The sequence below is a fragment of the Mustela nivalis genome (genome assembly GCF_964662115.1).
Source record: "Mustela nivalis genome assembly, chromosome: 8".
NCBI lineage: Eukaryota > Metazoa > Chordata > Mammalia > Carnivora > Mustelidae > Mustela > Mustela nivalis.
This window is the reverse complement of record NC_139027.1, coordinates 71773419-71799780: the sequence shown is the minus strand read 5'-3', so window position 1 is coordinate 71799780 and position 26362 is coordinate 71773419. Positions and strand designations below refer to the sequence as shown.

General features: G+C 41.6%; 1 protein-coding gene across 4 annotated transcripts in view; it reads right to left on the bottom strand.

Moving 5' to 3' along the window:
* LHCGR (luteinizing hormone/choriogonadotropin receptor) overlaps window positions 1–26362 on the bottom strand; it is a 52561-nt gene that overhangs the window by 14396 nt on the left and 11803 nt on the right. For 3 of the 4 annotated variants that reach the window (XM_082746864.1, XM_082746866.1, XM_082746867.1), the window contains exons 2-7: window positions 20378–20449; window positions 18120–18194; window positions 15147–15221; window positions 13015–13089; window positions 12849–12926; window positions 3728–3796 (exon numbers count right to left, since the gene is read on the bottom strand). In XM_082746864.1, coding sequence (XP_082602990.1) covers window positions 3728–3796; window positions 12849–12926; window positions 13015–13089; window positions 15147–15221; window positions 18120–18194; window positions 20378–20449 — 444 coding nt within the window. The remainder of the gene's footprint in view (window positions 1–3727; window positions 3797–12848; window positions 12927–13014; window positions 13090–15146; window positions 15222–18119; window positions 18195–20377; window positions 20450–26362) is intronic. The other variant, XM_082746865.1, reaches the window with a different exon arrangement.

Sequence of the window (26362 nt, the reverse complement as noted above, 5' to 3'; positions counted from 1 at the left end):
CTCAGCCCTTCCATCAGAAGGCACCCGTCAGTCTCATACAGTTCCATCCCCTGGGTGTATTTCCACTTTCAAAGAGATGAGGTTGTCAGAGTCAATTGCTGTTTAAAATCTAAATCAAAAGAAAATTTCCTTTCTGAACCTCCATGGCTCTTCTTGCTAATTTGGTTTGTTTTAATTATGTTCTGTTATGGTCATAAATCATTGATACAGGGCTCTGGGAGCAAATAATCCTCATGTCAGCCAGGTCAAATTAATTGTTCAAGTTTCATGACAGAGCATTTCACATGTTTTATTAAAACTCAGATTTTTCTGTGTACTGATAACTCTGCATTATGTAACTCAGTTAAAAATAAATCCATCTACCACATTTTCCTGGGGGTCACTTTCATGCTCCCAAGTGACATAAGCCCCCAGGTATGAGAAGCACAGGCAGGATAACCTCTTGAAGCACAGTGGGAGAACTCCCAAACTCCACCCAAAATGTTCATAAGTGGGGCGCTTTGGGAATGGTAGGGACTGACTTTTAGAACCCTGGAGGTGTCTGAGGGCAAACTTCTGGTGCTGCTTCTCTCCACCCTGTCTTGCCTTAGTAAATAGGAAGTTCGAGAACTTTGTAGGGCGTTGGTATGATCATTCTGAACAACTTTGGACAGGCCCGTTTATGAGGAAGGTGTCAGAAGCTGGGTTGAATGTATAGTGTGAAACTTTTGCTTGGCGGTTTTAAAACCCACCTCCCCTTCCCTGCCTCAGTCCTTCAGTGGGCCTCCTTGCCTGTAGAAAAGAATTTAGATTTTTCCACTGCCCCTGAGTTCTGCATGATTTGCTTTTTTGTTCCATCTCCAGGTTTGTCTCATACCTGTTTCCCTTGCTGATGACCCTCCAGCCGCTCTGGCGTCCTGTCAGTTCCTGGAGCTTACAACTTCTTTTCTTTGCACATCCTGCTTCCTCTTCCTGTGACGTACTTCCCCTCACTATTGCCATGGTGGACTCTCTGTAATCCTCTAGGCTCAGCCCAAATTTCATGTCCATGGCGAGGCTATCCCTGGGCACTTAACCTAAAGTCAGGCAACCCCTGTTCACTCGCAGATCTCAGTAATGGGTTATTTCCTTTTTAGGATATATCCTTATCTGCAACGACTTCATTTATTTACTTGTCTTTTTGTCTCTGTCTTCTGCTAGAAGAGAAAATTCACGAGGGCAGAGACTCTTTCCACTCTGCCATCTCAGACCCAGCTCCTAACATGGTGCCTAATATATCAGCAATTCTTAATAAATGTTTATTGAATGAATAAATGAATGAAATTGATTTGTATTCTTGGCAAACTGATTTGTGTTCTTGGTGCCCTCTTTCCTGTAACAGTGAGGTGTGGAAGATATAGAATCTTGACTGGTTAGACTTTTTGAAGTTCACACCCACTTTGGCATCATTGAAGCAGCTGGGACACTGCTGACCAAGGTCCTCTGTCCCAAAGTCCTGTTGTCCCTGACCTCCCAAAGATGTCCTCTGCTGGTGTCCCTCCCACTCTGTTTGCTTTTGCTCTGGCTCTCCTCCTCTCTTGTTGTCCCCCAATTTCATATTCAGTTCTCTTAGTTCCCCCATCATCCAGGTGACTTCAGCCACAAAGACCTTCAGTCACCCCCTCTATTCAGAGAGCCGGTGTCTGTCTCTAGCCCTACACCCCTCACCCCCAACTTCTGTCCTTTCTGCTAACAGATGAACCTTCTTTAAGTGCCCCTCACACTTGGCATCCCAGAACTTTCAACAGCTTCTCCTTTTCTACAGAAGAGAGTCCAGATTCTTTACTGTGGCACCTGAGGCCGTTCCTGCTTTGTCCCTAAATCACACCTAGAACTTTCTGAAAGGTACAGTGTGCTGTTCTGTGAACACATGCTTCTTCCTCTGGGCCATTCTCTTTATTGTCCTCTGCTTGGAATGCATTTTCCCTCTCTCTTTGCCTGTCTGACTTAGACCCAGCTCAAAGTTCACATCTCTCATGAGGCTTTCTCTAATTATGTTCTCTTCTGCCTTTGAAATCCCAGGGGGCTTTACTTCTCTCAGGGGAGGCGTCATGCTTTGCCTTCTGTTTTAGTTACTACAGTTTATATACCATTTGGCAATGCTTCTTTCTAGGCTGTATGCTCCCATGGGGCAAACACCAGGGCTTATTCATCTTCATTTCCACCCCTGATCTAGTATGTTCCTTCAAACACAGCTGATGCTTGGCAAACCCTTGTTGAGTGTATGAGGCATCTGCAAGTGCCGTGCCAGGAGAGGATACGATTTGATTTTGGCAGAAACAGTTGGCTAGAGTGAACTTTTCGTTAAATTTAAGTCAACAAGAAAATAAAGGAAAATCTATTCCATGATAGGAAGGTACCATTTCTCATGCATGTGGTATGTGCCAGACTCAGGCTAAGATCATAAAAATATAATCTTATTTATCATTCATTCATTAATTTGTAGTTAATGAAATGTGCAAGGTAATAAGTAAGTACTGAGGATTCAAAACTGACCTTTTCATTTTGGGGGGATTATCCTGAAAACAAGCCCATTAGTGGCTCTATTTTATGGCCGAGAACACTGTGGCTGGGATAGGTTAAATAACTTGCTCAAGGTAAGCTGACAAATGTTGGCATTGGAGTTTGAAGTCCAATCAGTGACTCCCAGATCTGTTCTCTTTGACACAGAGCTCTGTAGCATTATACTGATGTAATGGAGTCTTTGGTTTAATATGTATAGTTAAATGGTATATTGTATAGGCTTATGCTACTCACCTTGAGACTGGCAGCATCAGCGTCTCCTGGGAGTTTGTTATAATTACAAATTTTCAAGCCCTACCGTAGACTCACTGAAGCAAAGTCTCTGGGGCTGGGGCCTGGGAATCTGTGTTTTAATAGTCTCCATGTTATTCTGTGTCTTAAAGTCTGAGAAGCCTTGGTATAGGCTGTCGTTTACACAATTTATTATAAAAGCCTCTTCATTTGTTTTCCTTAATTTTGGCTTCAGTTGAGCTTTTCAGGCACTCTTAGTTTTTATTATACTCAACTGTAGGGTGATTGTCATCTCACTCTATACCTGTTATGGTTCCAACGGCCCCAGCCCAGCAGGTTTAATGAATGAGCCATTCTTTTAGAAATGGAGTCGTAGAAGGAAAGAGAGTTGCGCAACAATGAAGGAAGCAGTTGGTAGGGATGCTCTCCTTGAGTTAAAGGCTATGAACACTGGGGACTGGGGTAGGACATGGTGAAAGTACAAGGCCCCCCCTCACCCTGTGAAAAATGCACTCTATAACCCCCCTAGCAATAGGGGGATGGGACTGCGAGTGGGCTTGTTGTGGCTGATTAAGCTGGTAACTGGGGTTACCTGATTTCTCTGCAGTGTGGCTGGGGGAAGAATTTCTTCACTGAAATCGTGCTGCTTCTAACAGACAATCAACCTGAGTGAGGGGGCTAGAGAGTGAGGCTGAGAGATGAGACTAAAGTAGGGTGTTGAATATTTTAACAAACTGTCAACTTTAATGTCTCCAGGCTGCATCTATCTTTGAAATCAGGGTGCTCTGGGGTTTCTAGCCAGCCAGTTGCCTAGTAACATGAGTGAAACACTGAGGACTAGCCACTTGAAAGTTTATTTTTGTCCTGAGTTAGTTGCTGAAGATTGAATGTGATCTGGTAGCTAGAGTAATATTTCATTTTTATTCATGAGCTGGGGAAATAAGCACATACTTACAGGGAAATCAGCGTTGTCCCGTTGAAGGCATGACTTTGTATTTCTTCAAACCCATTTCCATACAGTTTGCTGAAGTGAGAGGAGAGAGGATTTAGCAGCGAAAGAAGCACATTTTGGAATCACACATTCTTCCTTCTGTGACACTTATTACTAAGATAATCACTGGCATTCTAAGGAGCTGGTGAGATGGAGCTTCCCCCCCCCCTGCTCTCATTTGGCTTCACTTTCACCCATGGCATCATCACCAGTTTGTTTGTTTAGTGTTAATAAGTGCCAGATACTTGATCAGTCATTCTACATGTATTTTGTGACATAAACCTCATCATTTCCATTATACTGATCAGAAATCTAAGTCTCAGTGTTGTTGTGTAGTTTGCTCAAGGTTAAAGAACGTAGGGGTAGAAGCAGAGTTAGTGACCAGAGCCATCTGACTGACACTCAAGTCTTGCCTCTGCTTCTCCATGCCTTTGGGCTTTTGGGCTTTCTGGGCAGCTTTAAAGTTGGGGGGCAGAGGAAGGCCCCAGGCCTGAGTTAGCTCTTCTTTTCCTTGGATGAGTATGTGTTTTTGCTGATGCCGTATTTGGTTCCATAACCAAGAAGATTTCAAAGCCTGTAAATGGTTCTTTAAGACTAATTAGTGGATAGTTAAAGCAGTTTAGTTGGGTGCAGTCACCATTTAGCAAAATGAAATAGAACAGAATAGGACAAAATGGAAAATATTGGAGTGTATTGCCTGTAATTAGGGTAGTACTATTTATGGAATTTTGTTCTACTATTTTTCTATGTCATGTACATAAATATATATATACACATACACACACACACACACACCTGCCTAGAATAAGACATGTTCTGCTCCTCAGGACAGATGTTGGGAAATGTTGGAGCCAGGAATGAGCTTGGGGAGGATCAAGTGGCACACCTTCATTTTATAAAGAAAGGAAGAGGCTCAGAAAGGAAAGTGACTTGTCTAAAGCCCACCATAGGCAGAAGTAGAACAGAACACTTTGTCTTGGGCTACTTCCAGCATATCAGTTTCACTGGTTATTTTCACTTTTCTTCCTTGAGAGATCCACATGGCCCTGCTTCCTCCTCCTGCAGGGCCGTACTTGATGTCATGTTCTGAGTGTGGCCTTTGCTGGCTGCCCATTTAAACTCACTTCCCTCAGCATTCCACATTCCCATGCCCCCGCTCATGGATTTGGGTTTCCTCGGTGGCTTTATCAGCATCTGCCCTATCATACTTGTTTGTTACCTGCCTTCCCCTGCAGAATGTAAGCTTCAAGAGATCAAGGATTTCAGACTGTTCCGTTTCTTACAGAATCCCCTGCATCCAAGTGCCTGGTGCTTGGGAGGATTACAGTAAATATATGTTAAGTGAATTGGATGAACAAATAGGTATATGTAAGATGAATTTCTTACTATAAATCACAGTCAACCAAGCAAGTTTGAAAGTCACAGTCTTAGAAGTACTTGTGTAAGTTCTTCAAGAACCAGGATGCAATATTCAAGTGAGAAAGGGCTATGGTATAACATAAAATTAAGCTCTACCATCTGGCAAGACCCTAGCTTCCCATTACAGAATTGCTGATAGTGGCATGGCCACGGAGGAATGGGCTGGTGTCTGGGACTTAAGAAACAGTTTAGACACCCAGTTTAGACTTCCCCAGCTGTTCCTGTTCCCCATGGCTATTGTCTACAATCATTCTCTAGCCTCTGTTAAATAAAATAAGCATTGGAAGTACGTCTTGTGGTGTATGGCTGCGTGTGTGTGTGTGTGTGTGTGTGTGTAGTGTGTGTTGGGGGGGACGGTCAGCACACCTGAGACAAACCAGCATATAAATAAGTCTAAGGAGGACTCAGGGTTGAAGCATGATATTTGAACACTGGCATTCAGAAAGTGAAGATTACAAAATAATTTATAAAGCCTCCTTATTAATTTGAGTTCAGAGCAACCTCATTTTGTAAAACCCCAGGGTCTCTCATGATGCTTGCTACCTGGCAGGAGCCCAGCCTTGCCCTTCCATGTGAGGAACAGGCTACTCTGGCTTCTCCTGCTCTTCTGTGCTTTCTTCTAGAATTTTGAATTTACAACTTCACCTGTGAGCCCTTACCTATATTCTGTAATGGATTCTGGGGTGCCATTTTTCAGTAGTTTTCTAGGATTTGAGGGTAAAGTTACTTGGGTTATCTCCCTTGTCTTGTGTAGTTACGCACAACCTTCTTGCCTCCTTAGTAGCACAAAGAAAGAATTCTTTTTTTAATTTTACACTTAGACTATGATTCTTTGGCAGTCCCTTATCATTTGGGGGCTTGAATTCCTTTATAACAATCTCCTGTAGATGAAGAAATAGTATTGGACTTTTCTCTGAACTTCTTTGAAAGTGGATTTCTTAGAGTCTCGGCCAGTGTTTGTTAAAACATTCCCCTTCATCCACTGACTCAGAATCAACTGGAGCTGCTTGCTGGAAATGCAGACTCAGACCCCGTAAACAGGTGCCCTGCAAAGCTACAGTGTCAGAATGTGATAGTGGTGTTCAGGGATATGTACTTTCATAATAAGCCCTCCTAGTGAACGTAGGCATGCCGCTGTGGGGCCCTTTGCCCTAGGGTACAGCATTGGATGATATAGCTTTCATTGCTTCCATATGCAGAGCTGATGGTCTGCTGCACAGAACATTGTAAGTGATGGAGCTACATGTATAGTGAATTAAGATAGAGTAGCTCCTACTCTGTTTTGAGCAAAGCAAAGCTGCCAGCAGCTGTCTGGATGCCCATGCCCCATCATCCTTACATGCCGTCCTGATCCCAGTTTTGATGCACATTAGGATTTTATACTTTCCCCCGTCCCAATGGGTCTTACAATGCCATTGCTCTAAGTGCAGCTTTGTGGTTAAATCTTCAATGCAGCTGCTCACTACTTATTCACTGAATTACTTCAGGCTGTTACTTAACCTCTTTGTGTCTTAATTTCCTAATCTAAAAATAGGGATGATAACAATAGTACTGACCTCAGAAGGCTGTTGGGTGATTAAGATGCTAAACATATGTTAAGCACTTAGAAATAAGTCCTGCAACACCGTAAATGCTTAATGTGTTGCCATTATTAGTAGTAGTAGTAATAGTAGAAGTAGCAGCTCTGTCTCTCTGACCAGAATAGAGGGAAAGGGGTTTCCCTTGCCATGCTCTGGACAGGATTTCCATGAAATGCAGCAGTCCTTTTAACTGAACTGTGGTCCGCTGGGGTAGGGGGGCTTCCTGTTCTTGGTGGAGCAGGTCAGTTCGATGGCCTGGGCTGCCTCACATGTACTCACTTTCCATAGGCCCTCAAACATCTTTGGTCTGTGTAAGTATCATTGAACATGCTTGTACTGGGACATTTTTTAGGTTTTTTTTTTTTTTTTTTCAAATAGTCTGGGTCCTGCTTGTCTTGACTTTCTAAAGAATGGGCTCACTGTTTCCTTTTCAGCTGCTTTTCTTCAGCTTTTCTTACCAGTTGTACACAATAGAATGTGTTGCTTTGTTTTGATTAAAACAAGTGGCTTCCTTTGGAGAACTTACAAATGTGAGTGGGAGGCCTCCTGCTGTCATGCTCACTCCATGCTTTCAAATGCCCCTTAAAACATCTGATTTAAGATAACTTTTTTCCCCCCAAAACATCATGGTGTCAGAATTAAATGAGGATGGCTTTCTTTGCCTTGAGGATGCTGTCACAAGCACAGAAATTTCCCCCCTCTCCTGTATTACAATAGCTGCACCTTATTTTAAAGCATTGTCTATGTTCTCTATTCAAATGTCAGTAATTGTGATTCAAAACCAGAGAATGTCACCTTTTTATTCAAAATAAAGTTCAGGCTTTAGAACTTAATCACAGATGATACTCTCACTCTGAAGGCCACCATGAAAGAAACTCCAAATATTCCTGGGGCTTTAAAAGCATTTCTGGGTTTATACTGACAGTATTAGATGGTCTGCTGTGGTTCCCTTTTGGATCTTGTAACCACCTAATTTTTGGACAATTTTAAAGAAAAAAGTTTAATTTGTTTCTGCAGATCTGCAGGGTCTCAAAGAATGGCCTCAGGGTTTCTATTTTAGAGAATATGCCCTATGGTGATATATCTGTAAGCAAATATTTATCAAATGATTATACCAATACCTACCTAAAGAACAGGGATCCTAAATTCATCACTTTCTTCTTCCTGTGGTATTTTTTTCAGGATATTTTTTAATATCCTATGTATGAAGTATGTGAAGACCCCTCTTGAGTGCACACCCTGGCCATGGTTGTATGGATAACTCGTGACCAGTCACTGTCACCAGGCTGATCTCTATGTGCTACCATGACCTTAGTTTTGAATGTTCATCAGAATTCCCCTATTTCTGTGGGGCTCACAGTCTCAATGCACGGGAATCCCCTCTCTGATGTGGGCATACCTCGTTCCTTTCAGCAGCCCTGAGTTGTTTTGTTTCTCTCAGCCAAGTTCATGTCATCTTATATGATTTCACCATAGGTAATAACAAAAAGATGACAGGCATCCAAAAGAATGATGACAGCAATGGATTATAATACATTCAATAAAATTTTTGAAAAATCTACTTCTGTAGTGATATTTAAAAAAGAGATCGAGAGAGAAGGAGAGGATTCTTTTTTTTTTTTTTTTTTTTTAACAGCAGAGCGCTGGTAATAAGTATAGAAAAATGATGAAATTTAAAACTTCTGCTTTGTAACTACCTGCATAAAAACCAAATGGAACCATTAGATGAAATGTTGGCCAATGGGCTAGTTGTACCAACTCACCGTGTCCCACTATGGTTTATTATTAGTGACAAAGGGAAAAATATGCCCTTACAATGAAGATGTCAGGCAGTCATACTTCATGGCATTCTGTGCCTTCAGGTTTGATGCACTGGGAGGGACACAACATGCCCTTTGCAATGTTCTTACAGCAATGTTGTCCTGAATCTAATCCTGACAATATAGTCAGATGAATCCAAACAACTGACCTGGGCTTCTTCAAGAAATCGGTGTCATAGAGAACAAAGGAAAGTGGGGGAGAAGATCTTAGTAGTTGGGGTAAGAGGTGAGGTTGGGAGGACTAAGGGACATAATAGTGAAAGTGCAATGCATAAAATTTTGATTGGATTCTGAGTTGAAAAAAATTCTATAAAAGATATTTTCATTGGAATGCAGACTGTAGTCTAGACAATGTTATTAAAGTCATGGGTTTTTTGGGGGGGGTGTATAATGGTGTAGTTATGTACAGTGTCTCTGTTTTGGGGAGATACATCTGAAGTATTTGAGGTATGAAGTGTCATAATATCTGTAAACTTCTTTTGGATGGTTTGGCCAAAAGGAAATGTATTGTATATATTTACATATATAGAGATGGGGTGGGTGTTGCAAACTGCTAATAGTCGATAAATCTAGGTAAGATGAATAGGGCTGTTACTGGAAAGAAAAATGGAAAGCAACTCTACTTGCCCACTGAAAATTTTAGAATAAAACATATTTAAAAAGAGATAACAAGACATGATGTTTTCAGGATGATCTAATAACAACTGGCTTGCTGAATATGAGCTTTTAATCATGGTGGTGCTGTGTAGTTGACATGATGTGATTGAATTTGCACAAGGAGGTATTAATAATCCCATTGTATACATAGAGACAGAGCCATGTCTGGATGGTGTAACTTGACTGAGGGTCATTAGACACAGGTCCAGGACTAGAACTCAGGCTTTCTGTTTCAACACCCAGCAGTCTCTTTAGTGTGGCTCATCACAGGGGAGCCAGGAATCTTGCCGTCCTTTGCCAGGCATTCTTTCTCTGAGAATTAGTTGCCATGACCTTTACTTTTCTTTGTGGAGTTCAGACGTGAATCAAAGTTGTCTCTTTTTTGAGACTGGTATGACAAGTCATCTAGAATATTTTAAAGGTGGTACAGCCAAATCCTGCTCACTCAGGGGGTACATTTCCAGGTGGCCTCTTGAGGAGATTTAATGAAAAGCCAAAGTGGCTATAAAGGGACATAAGAGTATAATGCATAGTTTTAGCATTAACCCCACTGAGCTTCTCTAGCATCAAGTGAAGTATTTTGTTTTCATTAAATGAGCTCACAGTTGGTAAAGATTTGGGGTGGGGGGAGAGCAGGAAAGGTTCCACAAATAGCAAAATCTCAAATACTACTAATAATGAAGAGAGAAGGCCTGCTTTCATTATTTTCTAATTAGGGAGTTGAACTTTATAGCTGAGAAAATAAGGCTTTCCTCTTTAAGTGTAATACCCTTTTTCCAACACGGTGCTCCACAGGATCCTTCACTTACAGAAGGGCCCATTCAGCTGAGAACAAGTGCCAAGCAAATGACTAATCACTCTCCTTCCAGATGAAGGGCTGAGAGTGAGGAGGGGGATGGAAGTACAATGCCCCCTGGGCCCACTAGGAGAGATGAATCTACATTCCTCATTAACTTCAGAGGTGGGGCAATTATGCCCTGCTGGTAGGCACTATTCTTCTTGAAATCATAACTAACATAAGTTAATGGCCCAATAATAAAAATACTGTGCAGCTCTCATGTGCATATGCTAAAATGCGATGTGTGAAAGGAATTTTGGTTGTTCCTTGAGTTTGGTGAGGTGGTCCAATCTTGGGAGCTCACAGAACTCTGTAGGTCATCCCAACATTTGTTTTCTTATTGATTGTTCTCCACAATCCTTTCATTCATACCATTTCTACTTCATTCATATGGCTGTACATTTACCTGGGATGAGTACCGTTTGGGTCCTGATTATTTTTAGATTCAGGTCAAAATCCAAGGAAGTATTGGATATTTGTGATCTTTGAATAAAGGTTGCTCTATTGGGTGGTTTCTTCTTAATAATTTTGTCAGAGTTACTTCTAAGCTTTTAATCCTTCACCCAGCATTCAGGACTCAGCAATCCAATGTCCCCTACACCCTGCCATATTTATTTAAACCTATTTCCTGTTTCTTAAGCTGGGTGTGTACTCACCCATAAGTAAGACATATCCCATTGTGTTCTTTCCCACAGCCATGCTTTTGCTCATGATGTCCCTTCACTTAGACTACTTGCTCCCCTTCTCTTGGTAGGTGGTACCACATAACGGTTAAGACTGTGATTCTGGAGCTGATGGAGTCTAAAATCTTGACCCTGGGCAAATTATTTAAACTTGTAGGGCCTTGGTTTCCTTTTCTAAAAATGGAGCTGATAGTCCCTACCTCATAGGGTTGCTGTGATATGTAAACAAGTTTTTAAAAGTACTTAAAAACAGTGCAGGTATTTACTAAGTGCTGTATAAATATTACTGCTATTATCAGATTTGCCCATACAATGTTACTGATAGTACAAGGTCTAAGTCAAGTCTCAGCTCTACCATGCAGCCTTCTCTGACTCTCCAGCCCAAGAGGACTTCTCCAAGACTTCTCATTTCTGCATCACACAAACTCTAACAGTGAATATCTACTGGTTTGTATTATTCTTTCATTGTTTCATGTTTGCCCCCATAACTTCTCCATTTCCTCATAATTGAGATTCTGAGCTCCTTAAAGACATAGATCATATGTCTTCTGTGTTCTCACTAGAGCCAGAGGAAGACCCCAATCCTAAGGTATGTGGTACCTCCCGATGCAGTCTGCTCTGTCTCTGACAGGGGATGTGATAAATGAGTAGTTCTAGATACATGCAACGACAAGTTGGAAATACTTTATAAAACAGAGCTGGAGGAGCTTTAGTGTGTGAGGGAAGTAGAGGGGCAGAGAAGATTTTCTAGGATCTCCTGTTTCTTTCCTTGTGTTTAAGAGCTGCAAGTAAAGACATTATCTTGAAAAAGAAATGTTTAATTTGGTTGTTGCTCTGTATTCCCTTGATTGCAATACTCTGAGCTGGGTCTGCATGGGCAATAGCTTTGTAACATGACAATTAAATGTGTGAAATAATACCTACACAAAGTAAAAAGTATTATTCAAATGCAATGTACATTGATACCTATGTTTAAAATCCATGATATAAAAAAAAAAAGTCCTCTCATACGGTCTCTTCTCTTGCTTTACAACTACCTCCTCATTTGGGGTCATCCAGTGCATGCTCTCTCTTTCTTTAAGGACAAGCTCATTTATTGACTCATTATAACCCTGCCTTGGCTGTAACCAAAGCAAAAGAGTGAGAGGGAGATGGATGTGAGGAAGAGAATTGGGTATGGGTCACTGGATTTTGGATATAAGTGAGACATGGTGCCCAGAACATTCCTTCCGAATGGCGGGGCAAAGGCGGGTTCCCCATGTGCAGACAGCAGGGACCCCAGAGGGAAGGAAGTCAGGCAGAAGAACAGTGAAGAGAATGGGTCGGGTTATCTTAGTACACTGCCCTGTGAACTTCATGTGCATATGAATCACTTGGGAACTTGTAGATTTCAAGTCAGTAGATCTGAGTCCTGAGGGTCTGCATATCTAACCAGCTCTTAGAAGATGCAGTAGATGCTGGTCTATGGACCACACTTTCAACAGCAAGGCCTTAGGAAAGAGCATAAAAGGGGTAGGATCTGTGAACCTGGTAACCTGATGAAGGACTGTCAAATAAAAAGACACTATTTTCAGGTATTAGGGGATGTAGGGAATGGGTATAGATGGCGCTCTTCAGAAGCAAAGTAAAAAGTCAGAGAGAGAGAGAGAGAGTAAACCAGTGAATGCAGGCTCTATCCATCAACTGTCCTACCTACTTAGAGACTATCTTTCCAAACTTTTCATTTGAAACTTGAAATTTCTGTACTCTTTGAACCAGGGCAGCCATTTCCCTTCTGGCTGTCTCTTCCCAGCTTCAAAGCGTTCCACTGATGCAGTGAACAATTTCCTTAGTTGGAAATTTGGTCACTTTCAATCTGCAGGGTCTGTCTGTTTAATTTTAAGCAGAATGCTTCGGTTGGTAGTTGTGTGAACACATGACCAAGCCGCAATCCTGAACAACTGCTCTCACCGTTAGCATTTTTGGTCATAAAGAACGTTACCAGTGAATGAAGAACATGGTAAAAAGATGAGAAAGAGCTCATCTCAAGCTAGAAGTGAGAATAGCAGGAGCCTGAATGGCAGAACATGAATCTGGGAGTTTACTCACAGTGTTATGGATTCGTTACTCATCCCTTGAAAAGCATTTCCTGGTATGGTGGTTATGTGTAAGTTATCACAAATTTCCCTGGAGGAATAAAATGAGAAATATTTACTTTCCAAATTTTAGCTGCAAATAGGAAACTGTTACGCATAGCAATCAGCCTGGTACTTACAGAATGAAATTAAATTCAGAGGAGAAGATCTTCGTAACATCTGGAAGCTTTCGGATGCCTGTGTTACAGATGCTCCTGTGATTTGGGGCAGGGTGGGGATGTGGGCAGAGAGTGAGTAAAAGTGTAAAAGTGATTGTTTTTAAGGCATAAAGATAAATGCAGTAGAAAGGCATTTTGAAAAGACTATCTTCACATTAAAAAATATATTGAGTTTGGCTTTATTGGTAGCACTTTCAGCTGTTGAAGATTGGTAGAATTTTAAAGCCCCTAACACTATGGGAGAAGTTGCTCTAAAGACGCCTGTTTAAAGAGCCAGGGGCTGGGACTAAACTCTCAGGTCTTTGTCCTTTATATTTATGTTTCCAGCCTGTCTTTTCCTATTGTATCAATTGCATTTTTCTGTTGTATTCTATCCTGTTCCTTTTTGGTAATTTGCTCTTGATAGTTCTAGAAAGCATCCCTCTACTTTGGAATAGATTTTAACTCAAACCCTTTAGGAGTATTAACCTCCATATGAGAAATCCATGTCCTTCATTATTAAAAATCTTTCTTTCTTTAGCTGCCTTGTGGTTCAGGAAGTTATTCCTTATAACTTACTGAAATCACTGTACATGCTTTTGGTTATTGGAGCTACTCAGGTCTCTTCTTCCTCCCACCTGTTATTTAAGCTTCAAAGAAGAGAGAAGCTTCAGTGATAGGTTAAACTGAAAGTTATTTTATACACAAGAATGAGACTCCTTTAGTCCAGGCATCTGGATTTCCTTGAGTTTTAAATTCACCTATGCAGGACTGCAGAAACTGATACAAACTTCCTTGAAATCCAGTGACGATGGAAGGAAGCCAGGTTTGTCCTTTGGTTCTTTCTGAGGCTCCTTCTTACCTGTAACCCCAGATGGCGCTGAATCCTTGCCCTCTCTGTGGCTGATGATGGCATTGTAACTTAGCAATATGTACTGGGATTGAGGAACTATCACTTGTTTGGGGGGGCAAACATGTTATTTTACGGAGACAGTGATTCTTGAACTGCAGTGATCAAATTTGGTTCTGGCATTATGTCTTTCTTTTTCTTTCTTTCTTTTTTTCTTATGTTTTTCTAAAGTGGTTTACACTGCAGATGCTTATATGTCCTGCACAGCCTCGGAGGCCTGGAAAAGCAGAATACCTGGGCTAGGAGCCATTCAGAGTTAGAGGTGCTGAAGGGGCTAGGCTTGGGCCAGCAGCAGCTCCTGTAGGAGGCCCCAGGGCAAGGCTGTACAGGTGACATGAATACCAGACCCAGAGAGATGTCCTCCGGTCCCTCTCCCTTTTTTTTTTTTTTAGGTGGTGGGAGTTGTGTACTTCCACTCTGGATATTTTATGAAATTTAATTTCTCAGGAAGAAGAGAGGATGTCTGTGTTAGAGGGAGTTAATTTTTTCTGCGTGAATAAGTGACGGCTCGACCTATGAGAAGATCCATAGTGATCAGTTTATAGATTGTGTCAAGTTTCAGGAATTTTGGTTTTGCTGGCAAGGCAATGAATCTGCTGGGTTACCATGGGTACTCAATTTAGAATTCTAACTATAGACTTAATAAGATTTAATGGGAAATAGAAAGCAGTGATTTAGTTTATATGGCACAGTGCCTACCTCAAGGTAGTACTTACAAAGTTTTCACTTAATGCATAAAGGAACAAATGAGATGAAGGCATCAGTAATTCTTTTTTTGTTTTTGCATCAGTAATTCTTAACCAGGCATGGGTGTCCAATCAGAATTGCCTCTTCTACTTTCACCTGTGCTCTGTCTGCATCACCACCTCACCTTAGAGATTCCAATTTACTTTTTTTCAAGTGTCATGACCCTGCCTCCCCATTCCCACTGTCAGTTTTGAAAATCTTTGCAAAGGGGGTGATATTCTTTTCGTGTGCTTTTTGGAGAGCGAAAATGTTGGGAGCCAGTTACATGGATTCTGAGGGCACCCAGCCTGGTAGCTGACAAGAAATGCTGATTAAATTTTAATCAGAAGGCTGAAGACAGACGTGCAAATAATGCTAAGTATATAGTTAAAAAATTCTTCCCAACATTTGAACTGTTTTTGATTTTCATCAGATACCCAATTTCTCTCCCCAGTTGCTCAAAAGGAAAAATTCTCACAGGTATTTTAACCGGGGGAGATTTCTAAATGCTCCAGCCTCGATGTACAGCAGGTTTTTTGTGTTCTGGATCAGTCTGTAAAAAGAGAAGGAGCAGTTTAAGAAATATGTATTGTTTGGAATGTACAAGACCATAGTTGTCAGAAGATGCTGCCTAGAAATGGCATCAATAAAAATCAAGTGACTTCTGTATGCTTGAGAGGAGCTTCTGAGAGCCTGGGGAATGAAAACTGCATGGTGGGAGCCACTTGGCTCTTGCCAGGAAGCTCTGCTCTCAACCTCTTTCTGAGGCAGGTATAAACATCATAGCTGGGAGTCTGTTCCACCCCTACTCAGTGACACAGCACCAACTTCCAGGACCCCTGACCAAGTGGATCCTACCCCACCATGAGCCTGCACACTGGCGGTGATGGGAGAGTCCACTCCCAGGTCAGATGAGCAGACTGGCTACTCTCCCTTATAGGCAAACTGGTCTTCTTCAGACTGGGCTGGCAGCCCCACTGACCAATGATCCAGACAGGCACTCAGTCTTTGGATCAGACCAAGGGCTTGGGTTTAGGGGAATTTTATGCTCATTGTTATAGATAATTTGTTGTGTGATGATGCACAGCTTCCTAACTTCCCTGAGCTAGTGTGACCTTCTATAAAATTAGAATAATAATATGCTCTCTTCCTCCCTCATAGGTTGGTATGTAATGAGTAATAGAATAGCTAGAGATAATGTAAGGAGGGCTTTGTAAAGTATAAAAGTATAGCCGTAACTCCACAGTGGTGTAATGGCCCTTCTCCCTACTTCTCCAGTGACTTTGACCCTTTGAGAAGTAGCCATAGTTGCCTGTCTACTCTGGATTCAAGGTCAGTAGATGCCTTTGACTCTCTTACCTATGCCACAACCACCTGAAGAAATGATGATTACTCTTGTTCTACAGTGTGTTGGTTGTTTGGAGGGGTTCTGGAGTCAATTTGGTTTTAGTAATTGTATGACCTTGGATGTATCATTTAAAGCTCTGTTTCTTCATAGGGTACTTTTTGAGAAGTAAATGTGTGTTTCTGGTTCACAGTAGGGATTTAACCAGTGTTAATAATTATTAGTATAGTTGATGAAGCAAGGATGTTGAATGATTTATCTCTAGTCACACAGCTATGAAGTAGCACAACTTGGAAGTGAACTCAGTTCTACAGACTCCGAGTCTAGTGTTCATCCCCCCCTTACTAGAGTTACCCACCATTGGTACCTATTTCCATCTTTTATGTCCTTTGGATTCTTTGGAGGTGAGTGATGTTTCACTGTAATTATTTTTACAACAACTTAGTCAAGCCATTGTGGATCATATAAAGTATTATGTAGGTAGAGTGGAAGGAACTTTTAAAGAGCTTTTGGGGTCTGATTTAAACTACTCATCCATACATTCCCTCACTCGACAAACATTTATTAAGTACCTATGTGTGTTAGGCATTGTTTAGGTACTGGGGCTACAGCTGTATGTTAGGTCCATACAGCCTGTATGGACCTAACATCCTAGTCTCAGGGCCTTCCCTTGGAAAGTCCATAAACTTTCCCTTAGAGCATTTTATTTTTCTTTCTGTTGCATCATGAGAAATTTATTTATCTTAAGCTATTCTGGTGGTTCTCAGTATAAGCTGTGCTTTATTATGACAGGTAGGTTTCTTGGTCTAGGATGGTACTGTCATTTATAATGGTGATGACCACTTCTACCCTTCATTCCCTACCCCCTCCCCACAAATTCTACTTCATAGCCAAGTCCAGACTATAAATCTGCATTTGAATATCCATTATTTTGGATTTCCCCATAATCAGTTGATGAGGTATTCTCACCTCCCTGAGTATATTGTCATCTCCTGGGGAAGGTTTATTTTTTATCCTCTGTATTCCAGCAGCACTTGACCCTTGGTTGGACACGTGGCAGGTACTCACATTCTTATCAGTTATTCTCTTTAGATAATTGCTAATTGGACCATTTATAGGGAGGCCTTGTGGTGTGGTGGGAAACGCATGAGCTTTGAAGAAAGACAGGCCAGGGTTGAATCTCAGCCCTGCCATTGTGCCACACTGGTAGAGTTACTGACCTCTCTGAGCCTCCATTCCTTCCCTTGAACAACAGGGATAATGACCCCACTTCGCAGGGGAACTGTGAGGATTAACACAACCTCAAGGAAATAAATGCCAGACATTAAGTGCGTGGAAAACGTTTATTGCTAATATCCTTCCCCTTCTCTTAACTTTCAAAAGTCCTATGCAGGTGACATTTTTTAGAAGTTCAGATTTGAGTCAAATAAGGCAGCAGTAAGAAGCCTGGTTTGGGAGTCACATGACCCAATTCCTGGCCCCAACTCTAACACCAACTTGCTGTGTGACATCAGGCAAGTCAGTTACCCTCTTTGGATCATCAGTTCATCACCTGAAAACTGATTTGAGCCATTCACCCATCTTTTTTGTATATTGGAGGAAAATAATAATTTGGAAAGAACTGTTTTTAAATATCAACTCTAAAACATTACAATAGCAAACAGCACACACATGTCCAATACAGGTTTTACATGGATTTCTAGGAATCATTTACTAAATAAATGAAGATGCCCAAACAGTGCTCAAAGAACTAATTCATGATCTCTAAGCTCCTTTTCAAATTTCCCCGCTATCCCAGGTACTTCATACCCTCCCTTCCATAAGGTAAGACCTAGTCGGCAGGACTCCACAATGTCAATTTTAATTTCCAACTTTGTGTTGTGATGTTTCAGAGTTTATACAGCTCCCAGGGAGAAGCAGTTGTCACCATGGCAACCTTCAGGCCACTGCAGTGAGAGAAATTAGTGCCTGCCCAGACCTAGTAATTGCTGTGGTCTTTTCCTCTTGGATTCCTAGCAGTGGATGCTTGGATACAAATACTGAGTGGGTTCCAGCCAGCAAGGATAATAGTGTACAGCAATAAACTATCTGTTAACTGATGCTTACATTTCAGACAAATTGAAGAGGTTGTCAAAGGCATTAGCTTCTATCTTTTCCAGAGAATCACTTTGAGAGATTTCACTAGGGGAGAGAAAAAAAAAAAAAAAGAAAGAAAGAAAGGAAGAAAGAAACGTAAAAGAAATGACCATGCATGCATCATAATAACCTGTGTGTGTGACCCAACAACTGGGGCTCCAGTGTGTCCTATTAAAAAAGAACAGGGATGCCTCCCATTGTCCTCACGCCATAAAGTGCTATCATCTCCCTTTAGGAGCATTGACGGGCATCTATAACCCAGGTGCAGTTGAAATGCAGGTTTCAGTAGCCCCTCTTTATGTGACAGGGCTTTTTTCTTGTTTATGTATGACTCAGAGCTCCAGATTGTTAGAAGTAGACAGGTCTTTTGAGAAAATCTAATCAGATTCCCTTCTATGACAGCTTTGGAAACAGAAACTTTCCAGAGAGGCAAAAAATGCTTATAGGCAGGTTCAGGACAAGGACCAGGATGTCCGAATTCTCAGCTCCGTCACTCTAGTGAGGTTTTAATTTGGGTTGCAATTCATTGTTTCATAACTCTTTTTCCTTTTCCCCTAATTCTTCTCTGAGGCAATTGCAAGGTGGTAATTTCAGAATGTAGTATCATTTTTGGATTGTAACTGTCTGTTTCTTTGACTTTTTTCCTTTTACCAAATGGAGGACAAGGAGTATGTCCTGTCCGCTTCAGAAACTGTGCTGACTTCATATTGCATGGTGAATAGAGTATGAATGAACGGATGGGTGGATTAATGAACGGAATCTTTTTTTTTTTTTTAAGATTTTATGTACTTACTTATTTTAGAGAGTGAGAATGAATGGCAGGCAGGGCAGAGGGAGAGGCAGAGAATCCCAAGCAGACTCCATGCTGAGCATAGAGCCCTATGTGAAGCTTGATCTCACAATCCTGAGATCGCAACCTGAGCCAAAACCAGGAGTTGGGAGCCCAACCAACAGAGCATCCCAGGCATCCCTGAATGGATTTTTTAAAAAGACACAAACGTAAAGGAGCTAGGCTTGCCATATACCATCCCAGGCATGCAGGGAATGTCAATGTTACCCTAAAATCCCAACATAAGCTACCATTTGCTGCCAGCTGAGAAAAAAAAATCTCAAATTTACAAATTGTACATTTGAGTGTTTCTAAGGTTAACGTTCGCTGAAGCCTTCAGACTCGAGAGCTTTAGTCCACAGAAAGGCTGAGCCTAAGGCAGTTAATGTCTTTTATGAACAACACGGTAATGGATTGTTCCTGGACTGATTCATTTTATTTGTACCTAATGGTTTGTTTCTTTAGCTGTGGCTGCTTTTCTCATGAGGAGGTCTAACGCATTAAAAGTTGTCAAAACTCAGCATTTAAACTTGAGAGCAGAAGAGTAAGGGTTAGGTTAAAGGAAACTGACATTCTGTAATTCTTGGGGAATTATTTTTAATATCCTCATTGCTTGCTAATACCCTAAAGAGCAGTCAGAGATTTCCCCAAGGAGCCAGGATTGATGATGCAGCATCTTTAGTGATGTAAACTGGCTTCGAAAGCCCCATGGATTGTTAAGATCAGAGATGCTCTCTAGGAACTAAATGGCCTTTGAGGTCCTTTCACATGGGCTGACATTAGGAGGATGCTGAAAAACCAGACTCCTGAGAAAGTTCTCTCTCATGTATGCTGTCTTGTGCCCTAGAGGCTGAGACCGGGAGAAAGGATTGAAGTGACATCTGACAGAAATGTGAGATCATGCTGTATTATCGGGTTGCTTTACACTTTTGATGAAGGCCTTTTATCAATACAGCTATAAATACTGTGTTTTTGTCATATACTTATTATATTTTAGATATAAAGATTATCTTCTGATGCACAATAAACCTCCAACACATTTTCTTCTGTGTGGGTGTTATCTAAAAATGTGACACAAGGGAATAACTGCTGTAGCAGAAGGAGAATTTTTATGATTAGAATCTATTTTCTTCTCTACTTGAGAAGTTTATCATCACTTATCAAAATGCATTCAGTTCATTGAAGCAAGGTTAATTATCTGGAATTTAATGACTCTTGAAAATCATACTTTTCTTCAGAGGTCCCTAGATATTATTTGTATTATAAAGATAACAATACTGGGGTTTCTTTAACACAGTTCCTCTCCTAGAAAAATTATCCCTTTTCAACTATGTTTTCTCTTACAAAAATTTTATTATTCCAATTACGAATGTCTTTTGATACACAGTATCTTACTTACATTTTTATGACCTCATTAAGCCCTCTGAAAGCTTGAGATGGGATTAGTTTGATAGGGAGATAGTTGAGTGATCTAGAAAAGAAGAAAGGAAAGCCAAGAGTTTAATATTTAAGACTGGGTACCTTTTAAGTTCATGAATAAAACGTGTGTGTGTGTGTATAGGTTGCATGTGTGCATGTGTGCTTAACTACATGTAACTCCAGAGTTCCAACGACTGGATTCAGATGTAGAATTCCAACATATCGATAAAGAGATGTGCCAAGACTCACTTTTGGTCTTTATCGAAGAGTATGTTATTTTGTAAGTAAGATCCCAAACTTTGGGCTCAGACACACCTGGGTTCAAATCTCCATTCTCCCATTACCTGGCCAGTTGATCCTGAGGATGTTATGTAAGCCCTCTATTTTGGTTTCTTCATCTATTAAAAGAATAATAATTCCTCCTTCACAGGGTGGTTATGAGGATTAATCAAGATAAGCCATGCAAAGAACAGGGCTTGGGCACCAAGTAAAGAGCTGATAAAATCGTTCGAAGATGGCCCCATAGTCCTGGCTGGGAAGATGGAAAATAAACTGTCTTGAGAAAAGTAGAGAAGTGACTGGTGAAAATACAATTGGAAACCAGGCAGGCAGAGAAGGGAAGATTCTAGGAACTAGGAACATGTTTCTGTTTTGATCTATACCATCTTCCCCAGACAGCCCCTTTCAGCATCCTCCCCTCCAGACCATGGGACTGCTATGATAGCTCAATCACATAGGCATCTCATGCCATTTTGAGGGAACATCTACAGGGCATTCCGTTCAGTCACTCACATGTATTCAGAGGAACAATCCGAGTGTTCTTGAATTGAGACAAAAGTTACGCATTACATAAAAGTTGAGAAAAGAGCAATTCCTCAGCGATAGCAAAAGCAGGGTAGGATGATGTGTGCCTGCTGGAGTTAAGACATCTCAGATGAAAGCATCTGCAAAGAGGGGTGAATGTTCAGTCAGCATCAAGCATATACAGTGGTTCAGGGTTTTGGACCAAGCACTGGCAGAGGTGTGGGAGTGAACAAGGACATTTCAGGTGGGAAGTGAGTATCAGGAATAAGAAAGTAGAGGTGGGAGATGCTGTCAAGCGGACTGTCGTGGTTGCCGGAAAGAACACCTCCTGCATCAGAAGTGTATTTGAATCAGGGAGATGTCTTACGGTCTCAGAAGGGACTTGCTACTGGTATAAGGTGCTATGTGAGTTGTGCACACCCACCTATAACCTTATTTTATCCACTCAACAATGGTGTAAGGTGGGTATTTCCCTTTGATAGCAGAGGAAGTAGATCGAGACTCAGTAGCCTGAACAAAGTAGCATGACCAAGTGGACTGAGCCCAGATGTTCTTTCTATGGTGTGATATTGGGTCAAAGTATGTGACTCTTTACCCACTCTCTTTCTCTCCCCACCACAAACTTAACTGAGGAATAACGACAAATATAATTGTATATACTTAAAGTGTACAGTGTGGTGACTTGACATACACATACATTGTGGAATCATTACCAAGATTAAGAAAATTAACATATCTGTCACCTCACATAGTTAACTCTTTTTGGGAGAGGGTGAGGACATTTAAAATCTACTTTCATTAGATCCTCAGAACATAGTCTTATAACTCAAAGTTTGTGCCCTTTGATCTATAGCTCCTCATTTTCCCCCCTCTGCAGCCCCTGGCAACCATGATTCTCTTCTGTTTGTAGGAAACTGGCTGTTGTTGTTTTTAGATTCCACATATAAGTGATAACATACAGTATTTGTCTTTTTCTGTTTGGCTTAGTTCACTTGGCATAAAGCCTTCCAGATGTGTCTATGCTATCATAAATGGCTTCTTTTTTATGGCTGAAAAATAGCCCTCTGTGTGTGTGTGTGTGTGTGTGTGTGTGTATTTACCACATTTAAAAAATGTATTCATTAATTTTATGAATAATAATTAATGAATTCATGAATTCATTAATAATTGATTAATTCAACCTTTGGTTGTTTCTATATATCTTGGCTGTTACTACTGGAATGAACATGGGATGCAGATATCTCTTAAGAGATGGTGATTTCATTTCCTTCAGGTCTATACAGGTAACCCGCTCTCTGTCAGTGAGCAAGGTGGAGGAACAGGCATTGTAATCTTATTTCTCTTGATAAGAGAAATGCTGCACTCTCTCAATTTCTCCTACAGAGCATCTTACCCATAGTTCTTCTCTAGGGACTAATGCAGAGAAATTTCATTTCAGAGATGCTTTTACTCAATAGTGTCTTAGAGATGGTACAACTTAGAAGAAGTAATCCAAACTTGATCCTCTGACTTTATTCCTGAAGACAGTCCCACCAAACACATTGTTCAATACCCAAACTTATTTAACAAGGCATCCAAGAAGAACAGGGACAGCAGGGGGAGAAATCTTCTTACGATAGCATGTTTGCTTCCTATATTTCTTCTGGAATCATGTCCGCTTGGCTTACTGATTAAAAACACAGTTTTATTGCTCTCTACACTGCCAAGTCAATAAATTTCCAGAAGAGAAAGCTGTATTCTACTGTACCCCATGCCACATCAATAAAACTGACAGCCAAATTCTGATTCCAGAATCTTTATTGCTGGGGATAATGCAGTACAGAACATATTTTGGAGAGTGTTTACATAAAAGCTTAAAACGAACCCTTCAGAGCTGTTTATTCATGCAAATGGAACCCAGAAGCTGGAGCCTCTCAGCAAGCAGCCTCCTCCTCAGAAAGGGAGCACAGTGTGGCTCCCAGGAGAGCAGTTTGGCTCAGGTTTGACCAGGGAAGTTGCCAGAGCTTTGATTGATGGAGGGATGAGAGATGAGGAGCAAAGGTTGGACAGAAGTGAGAGAAGCTGTAGATCACGCACTGGCTGTCCCCAGAGACTACAGGACCGCCCTAGTGCACGATGAAATTTTGTAGTTGATGTTGATGCTGCTGATCAGGAAAGGCAGCCGTAATGAGAATAAAAATAAAGTTCCTACCATTAAGGAAGCACTGAGCAACCAGCAGGTAACTTTGTGGATGTGGTTGGGGCAAGGATGAGGCCTGGGGGCCTGAGAATGGGGAGACAGGTGGGTGAGGCAGGTGTACTAAGCTTTTGCCACTAGATGTGTTCTCGTGAAGTGAGGGGCAGAATGTGGTTCTATGACTCCAAAGCTGTTTTTCCCACTGACTTACATTTTTATTTTAGAGATGTCACGTCTGCCTTCCTGATTCATCTTCAGTTGGTAGCAGTTTCTGAGCAGACGTTCCAAAAACCATTTGAATGTACTGCCTTTGAAGGTGCTCCTTCTCTGATGGGTGCTTTTGTGAGGCCAGAAACTTTTAGCAATGTGAACAACTGTCTCCATAATAGCCCTGTGATTCTTCTCCGGTATACATCCCAGAGAAATTCTGACAGTGATACTTAAGGGAACCAGTTTAAGGATGTCCTTCATGGCACTGTGGCAGCAGGGGGTAGGATGCAAACTGAGCGTCCATTACTGAGTGGGACAATGGTAGTGTGGGCAGCACGTACCTAAGTCATAGGTCAGCAGCTAGAAGCAAGAGTCTAAAGGCACACAGAACAGCCTGTGTGGATCTTAGAATCATGGTACTGAGAGCAACAAGTAAGAAATTCATGACATAAAATCCTACTTGCCGAATTAAAAAGTATACACATACAAAACATTAGCTATTTTAAGAGAAAATAGCTCAGCAGATATTAGGATCCTTGCTTATGGCAAGTTGAAAGGAAGTGAGAGAGGGGATGAAATGAATAACTGAAAGCAGAGTGACTTTGAATGGACCAGTGATGATGTTGCTTGCATGAAGAAGTGTGATCAACCTAACCCTCTGTATCTGAGAGACAAAAAAAGAAAAAGAATAAAAGTTCTGTTTTGATGTATTGAGTCCTCCCCTGCTTTCCTTCCCTCTCCCCTTCCTTCTTTTCTTCTTTTCTGGTTTTGAAATTAGGCCTATGTGTAGTCCAAGAGTTTTGTGAACTTCAGGAACTTCTGTGGAAAAGCCTAGTCAATATCATTTGCTGTAGAGCAGCAGCCAAGGAGAACTGGGGACAAAGGATCAAGGGCAAGGGCAGTTCAGCAGCTCCACTGTCCAGGGTCAAGAAAGGAAATGAAAGCAGTGCGTAAAGCAAAGACAAATAAAAGAGGGGCAGAGCCTTTTCTGTCTCAGACAAGGAATGTGACAGTCCTAAACTAGGCAGCTCAGATGGTAGTAAAGAGCCAGGCTACTGGGCAAATGTAAGGCTGAACTTGTAGGGTCAAGAGTTCCGTCTGCCTCCTAAATAGTCCATGAGATGTTTCAGGAAGTGCATGGTGGGGGGCAGCCCAGCTACTTATTTTTATTACATTTCACAGCCTTTTCCTTTTCCTTTCCTTTTCTTTCCTTTCCTTCTTCCTATATGACACTTTGATTTTTAAATGAATGGATGATACACCATAGGCGATACTTGGATTAGAGCCAAATCCCACTTTGCCCAAGTGCCTGTGCTACAGATGTTGAAGCAAATACTTAGGTAGGATGACAGAGTCTGCCTTAATTTCATCAAAGTCCATTTTTTCATAAATCCTGTCTGGAATTCTCCAGTCTTTCCAGTTATGGGCTAAAGTTGATGTAGGTTGAAACTAAACACTCACTCTAGTTCTGGCATCCTGTGATTGGTCATTTCTCTGGTGGAGTCCTGTGCCTTGCTACATTGTTTACACTAAACTTAACAATATTTGGAAGGCAGGAGTACACCTGAGATGTCTTGAATTATACTTGCTTCCCCTGACACCATGTTGGTGCTTGTTTTTGCCTTGAGTCCTTATCCTATAGCCTGCCTGGTCTCCCCAGAGTCCACCTAGGAGTGGAGCCCCTCTCACCCTTCTCCTCAGTCACCATATTCTGATCTCAGAAGAGTTCCTAACTGCTATCTGGTTAGGTTCATCATTGTAGCTCTCATTGCTGGGTTCTGACTTTCAATCTGGGCCCCCTGGCATAGACAGAGACTCTTTGTGGGGCGACCCGGTACAGGTTGGGTTAGTTCCTAGAGAGGATGTTGTGGTTGGCTGCCAAAATCACCCTACTGGACTGAGGCACTCATTCGCCCAGAGGGTGGGAAGGGGGACAGAGGAAGCTCCTAAATGGTTGTTTCCCTGGAATTACCCTCAGCCTAAGATTGCTACCTCATCCAAGATCACCTCTTCTCTCCTGGGCAGCATGCATCCGATGACTGGTCAATGTAGGGTGAGGGCCAGACCCCTTTGCCTCAAGGTCGGACTAGTCAGAAGGGCCATCCCACCTTCAGAGCTCCTTCCCATGCACTCTTTGACCTGGACACCTTCCCAGCCAACCCCAATTGCCAAGCCACCAGTGCATTTTGTGTCAGAACTCAGCACCAGGGGACAATTTACAGATAAGCAAATAGCATTTATATAAACTCAATCACCCTGAAAAGGATGCCATATTATCAGGTCCTCCTAATTGTTCCTAAGGTCTCCTGAATACTCATGAGGTAGGGCTTGAACCCTTCTTACTTTTTTCTTCAGGGTTTAAAAACACAGATGACCTTGGAAGGAACCAGTTTGCCCAGCTCACTGGCTTGTTAAGGAACACTCAACATAATGTTAGCTGATGAATTTCAGAGTCAGGAGGACTGTGTTCCCCCCTCAGTGAAATCCAGGATTTAGAAATCCTTGCTTATAAAACCCTATCAGTTGGGATCCATTTGCATTATCAAAGGGTTCTTTGTCCTACAAAATAATTCTAAGGACAGTTCCTTTAAATAGCAAACTCCCTAGGTGAATGGAAAATACAGTTCCAATGGATACACTGTCTCCTTTAAAAGACAGATTTCACATGAAGTCAATGACAACTGTAGGTTCCCCTCCTCCCCTTGGTCTTTAAAAGCTTGGATTGCATCAGGGTTTCCAAGGCAGGATCACCTTCTGAAGCCTGGGGGCTAAGCA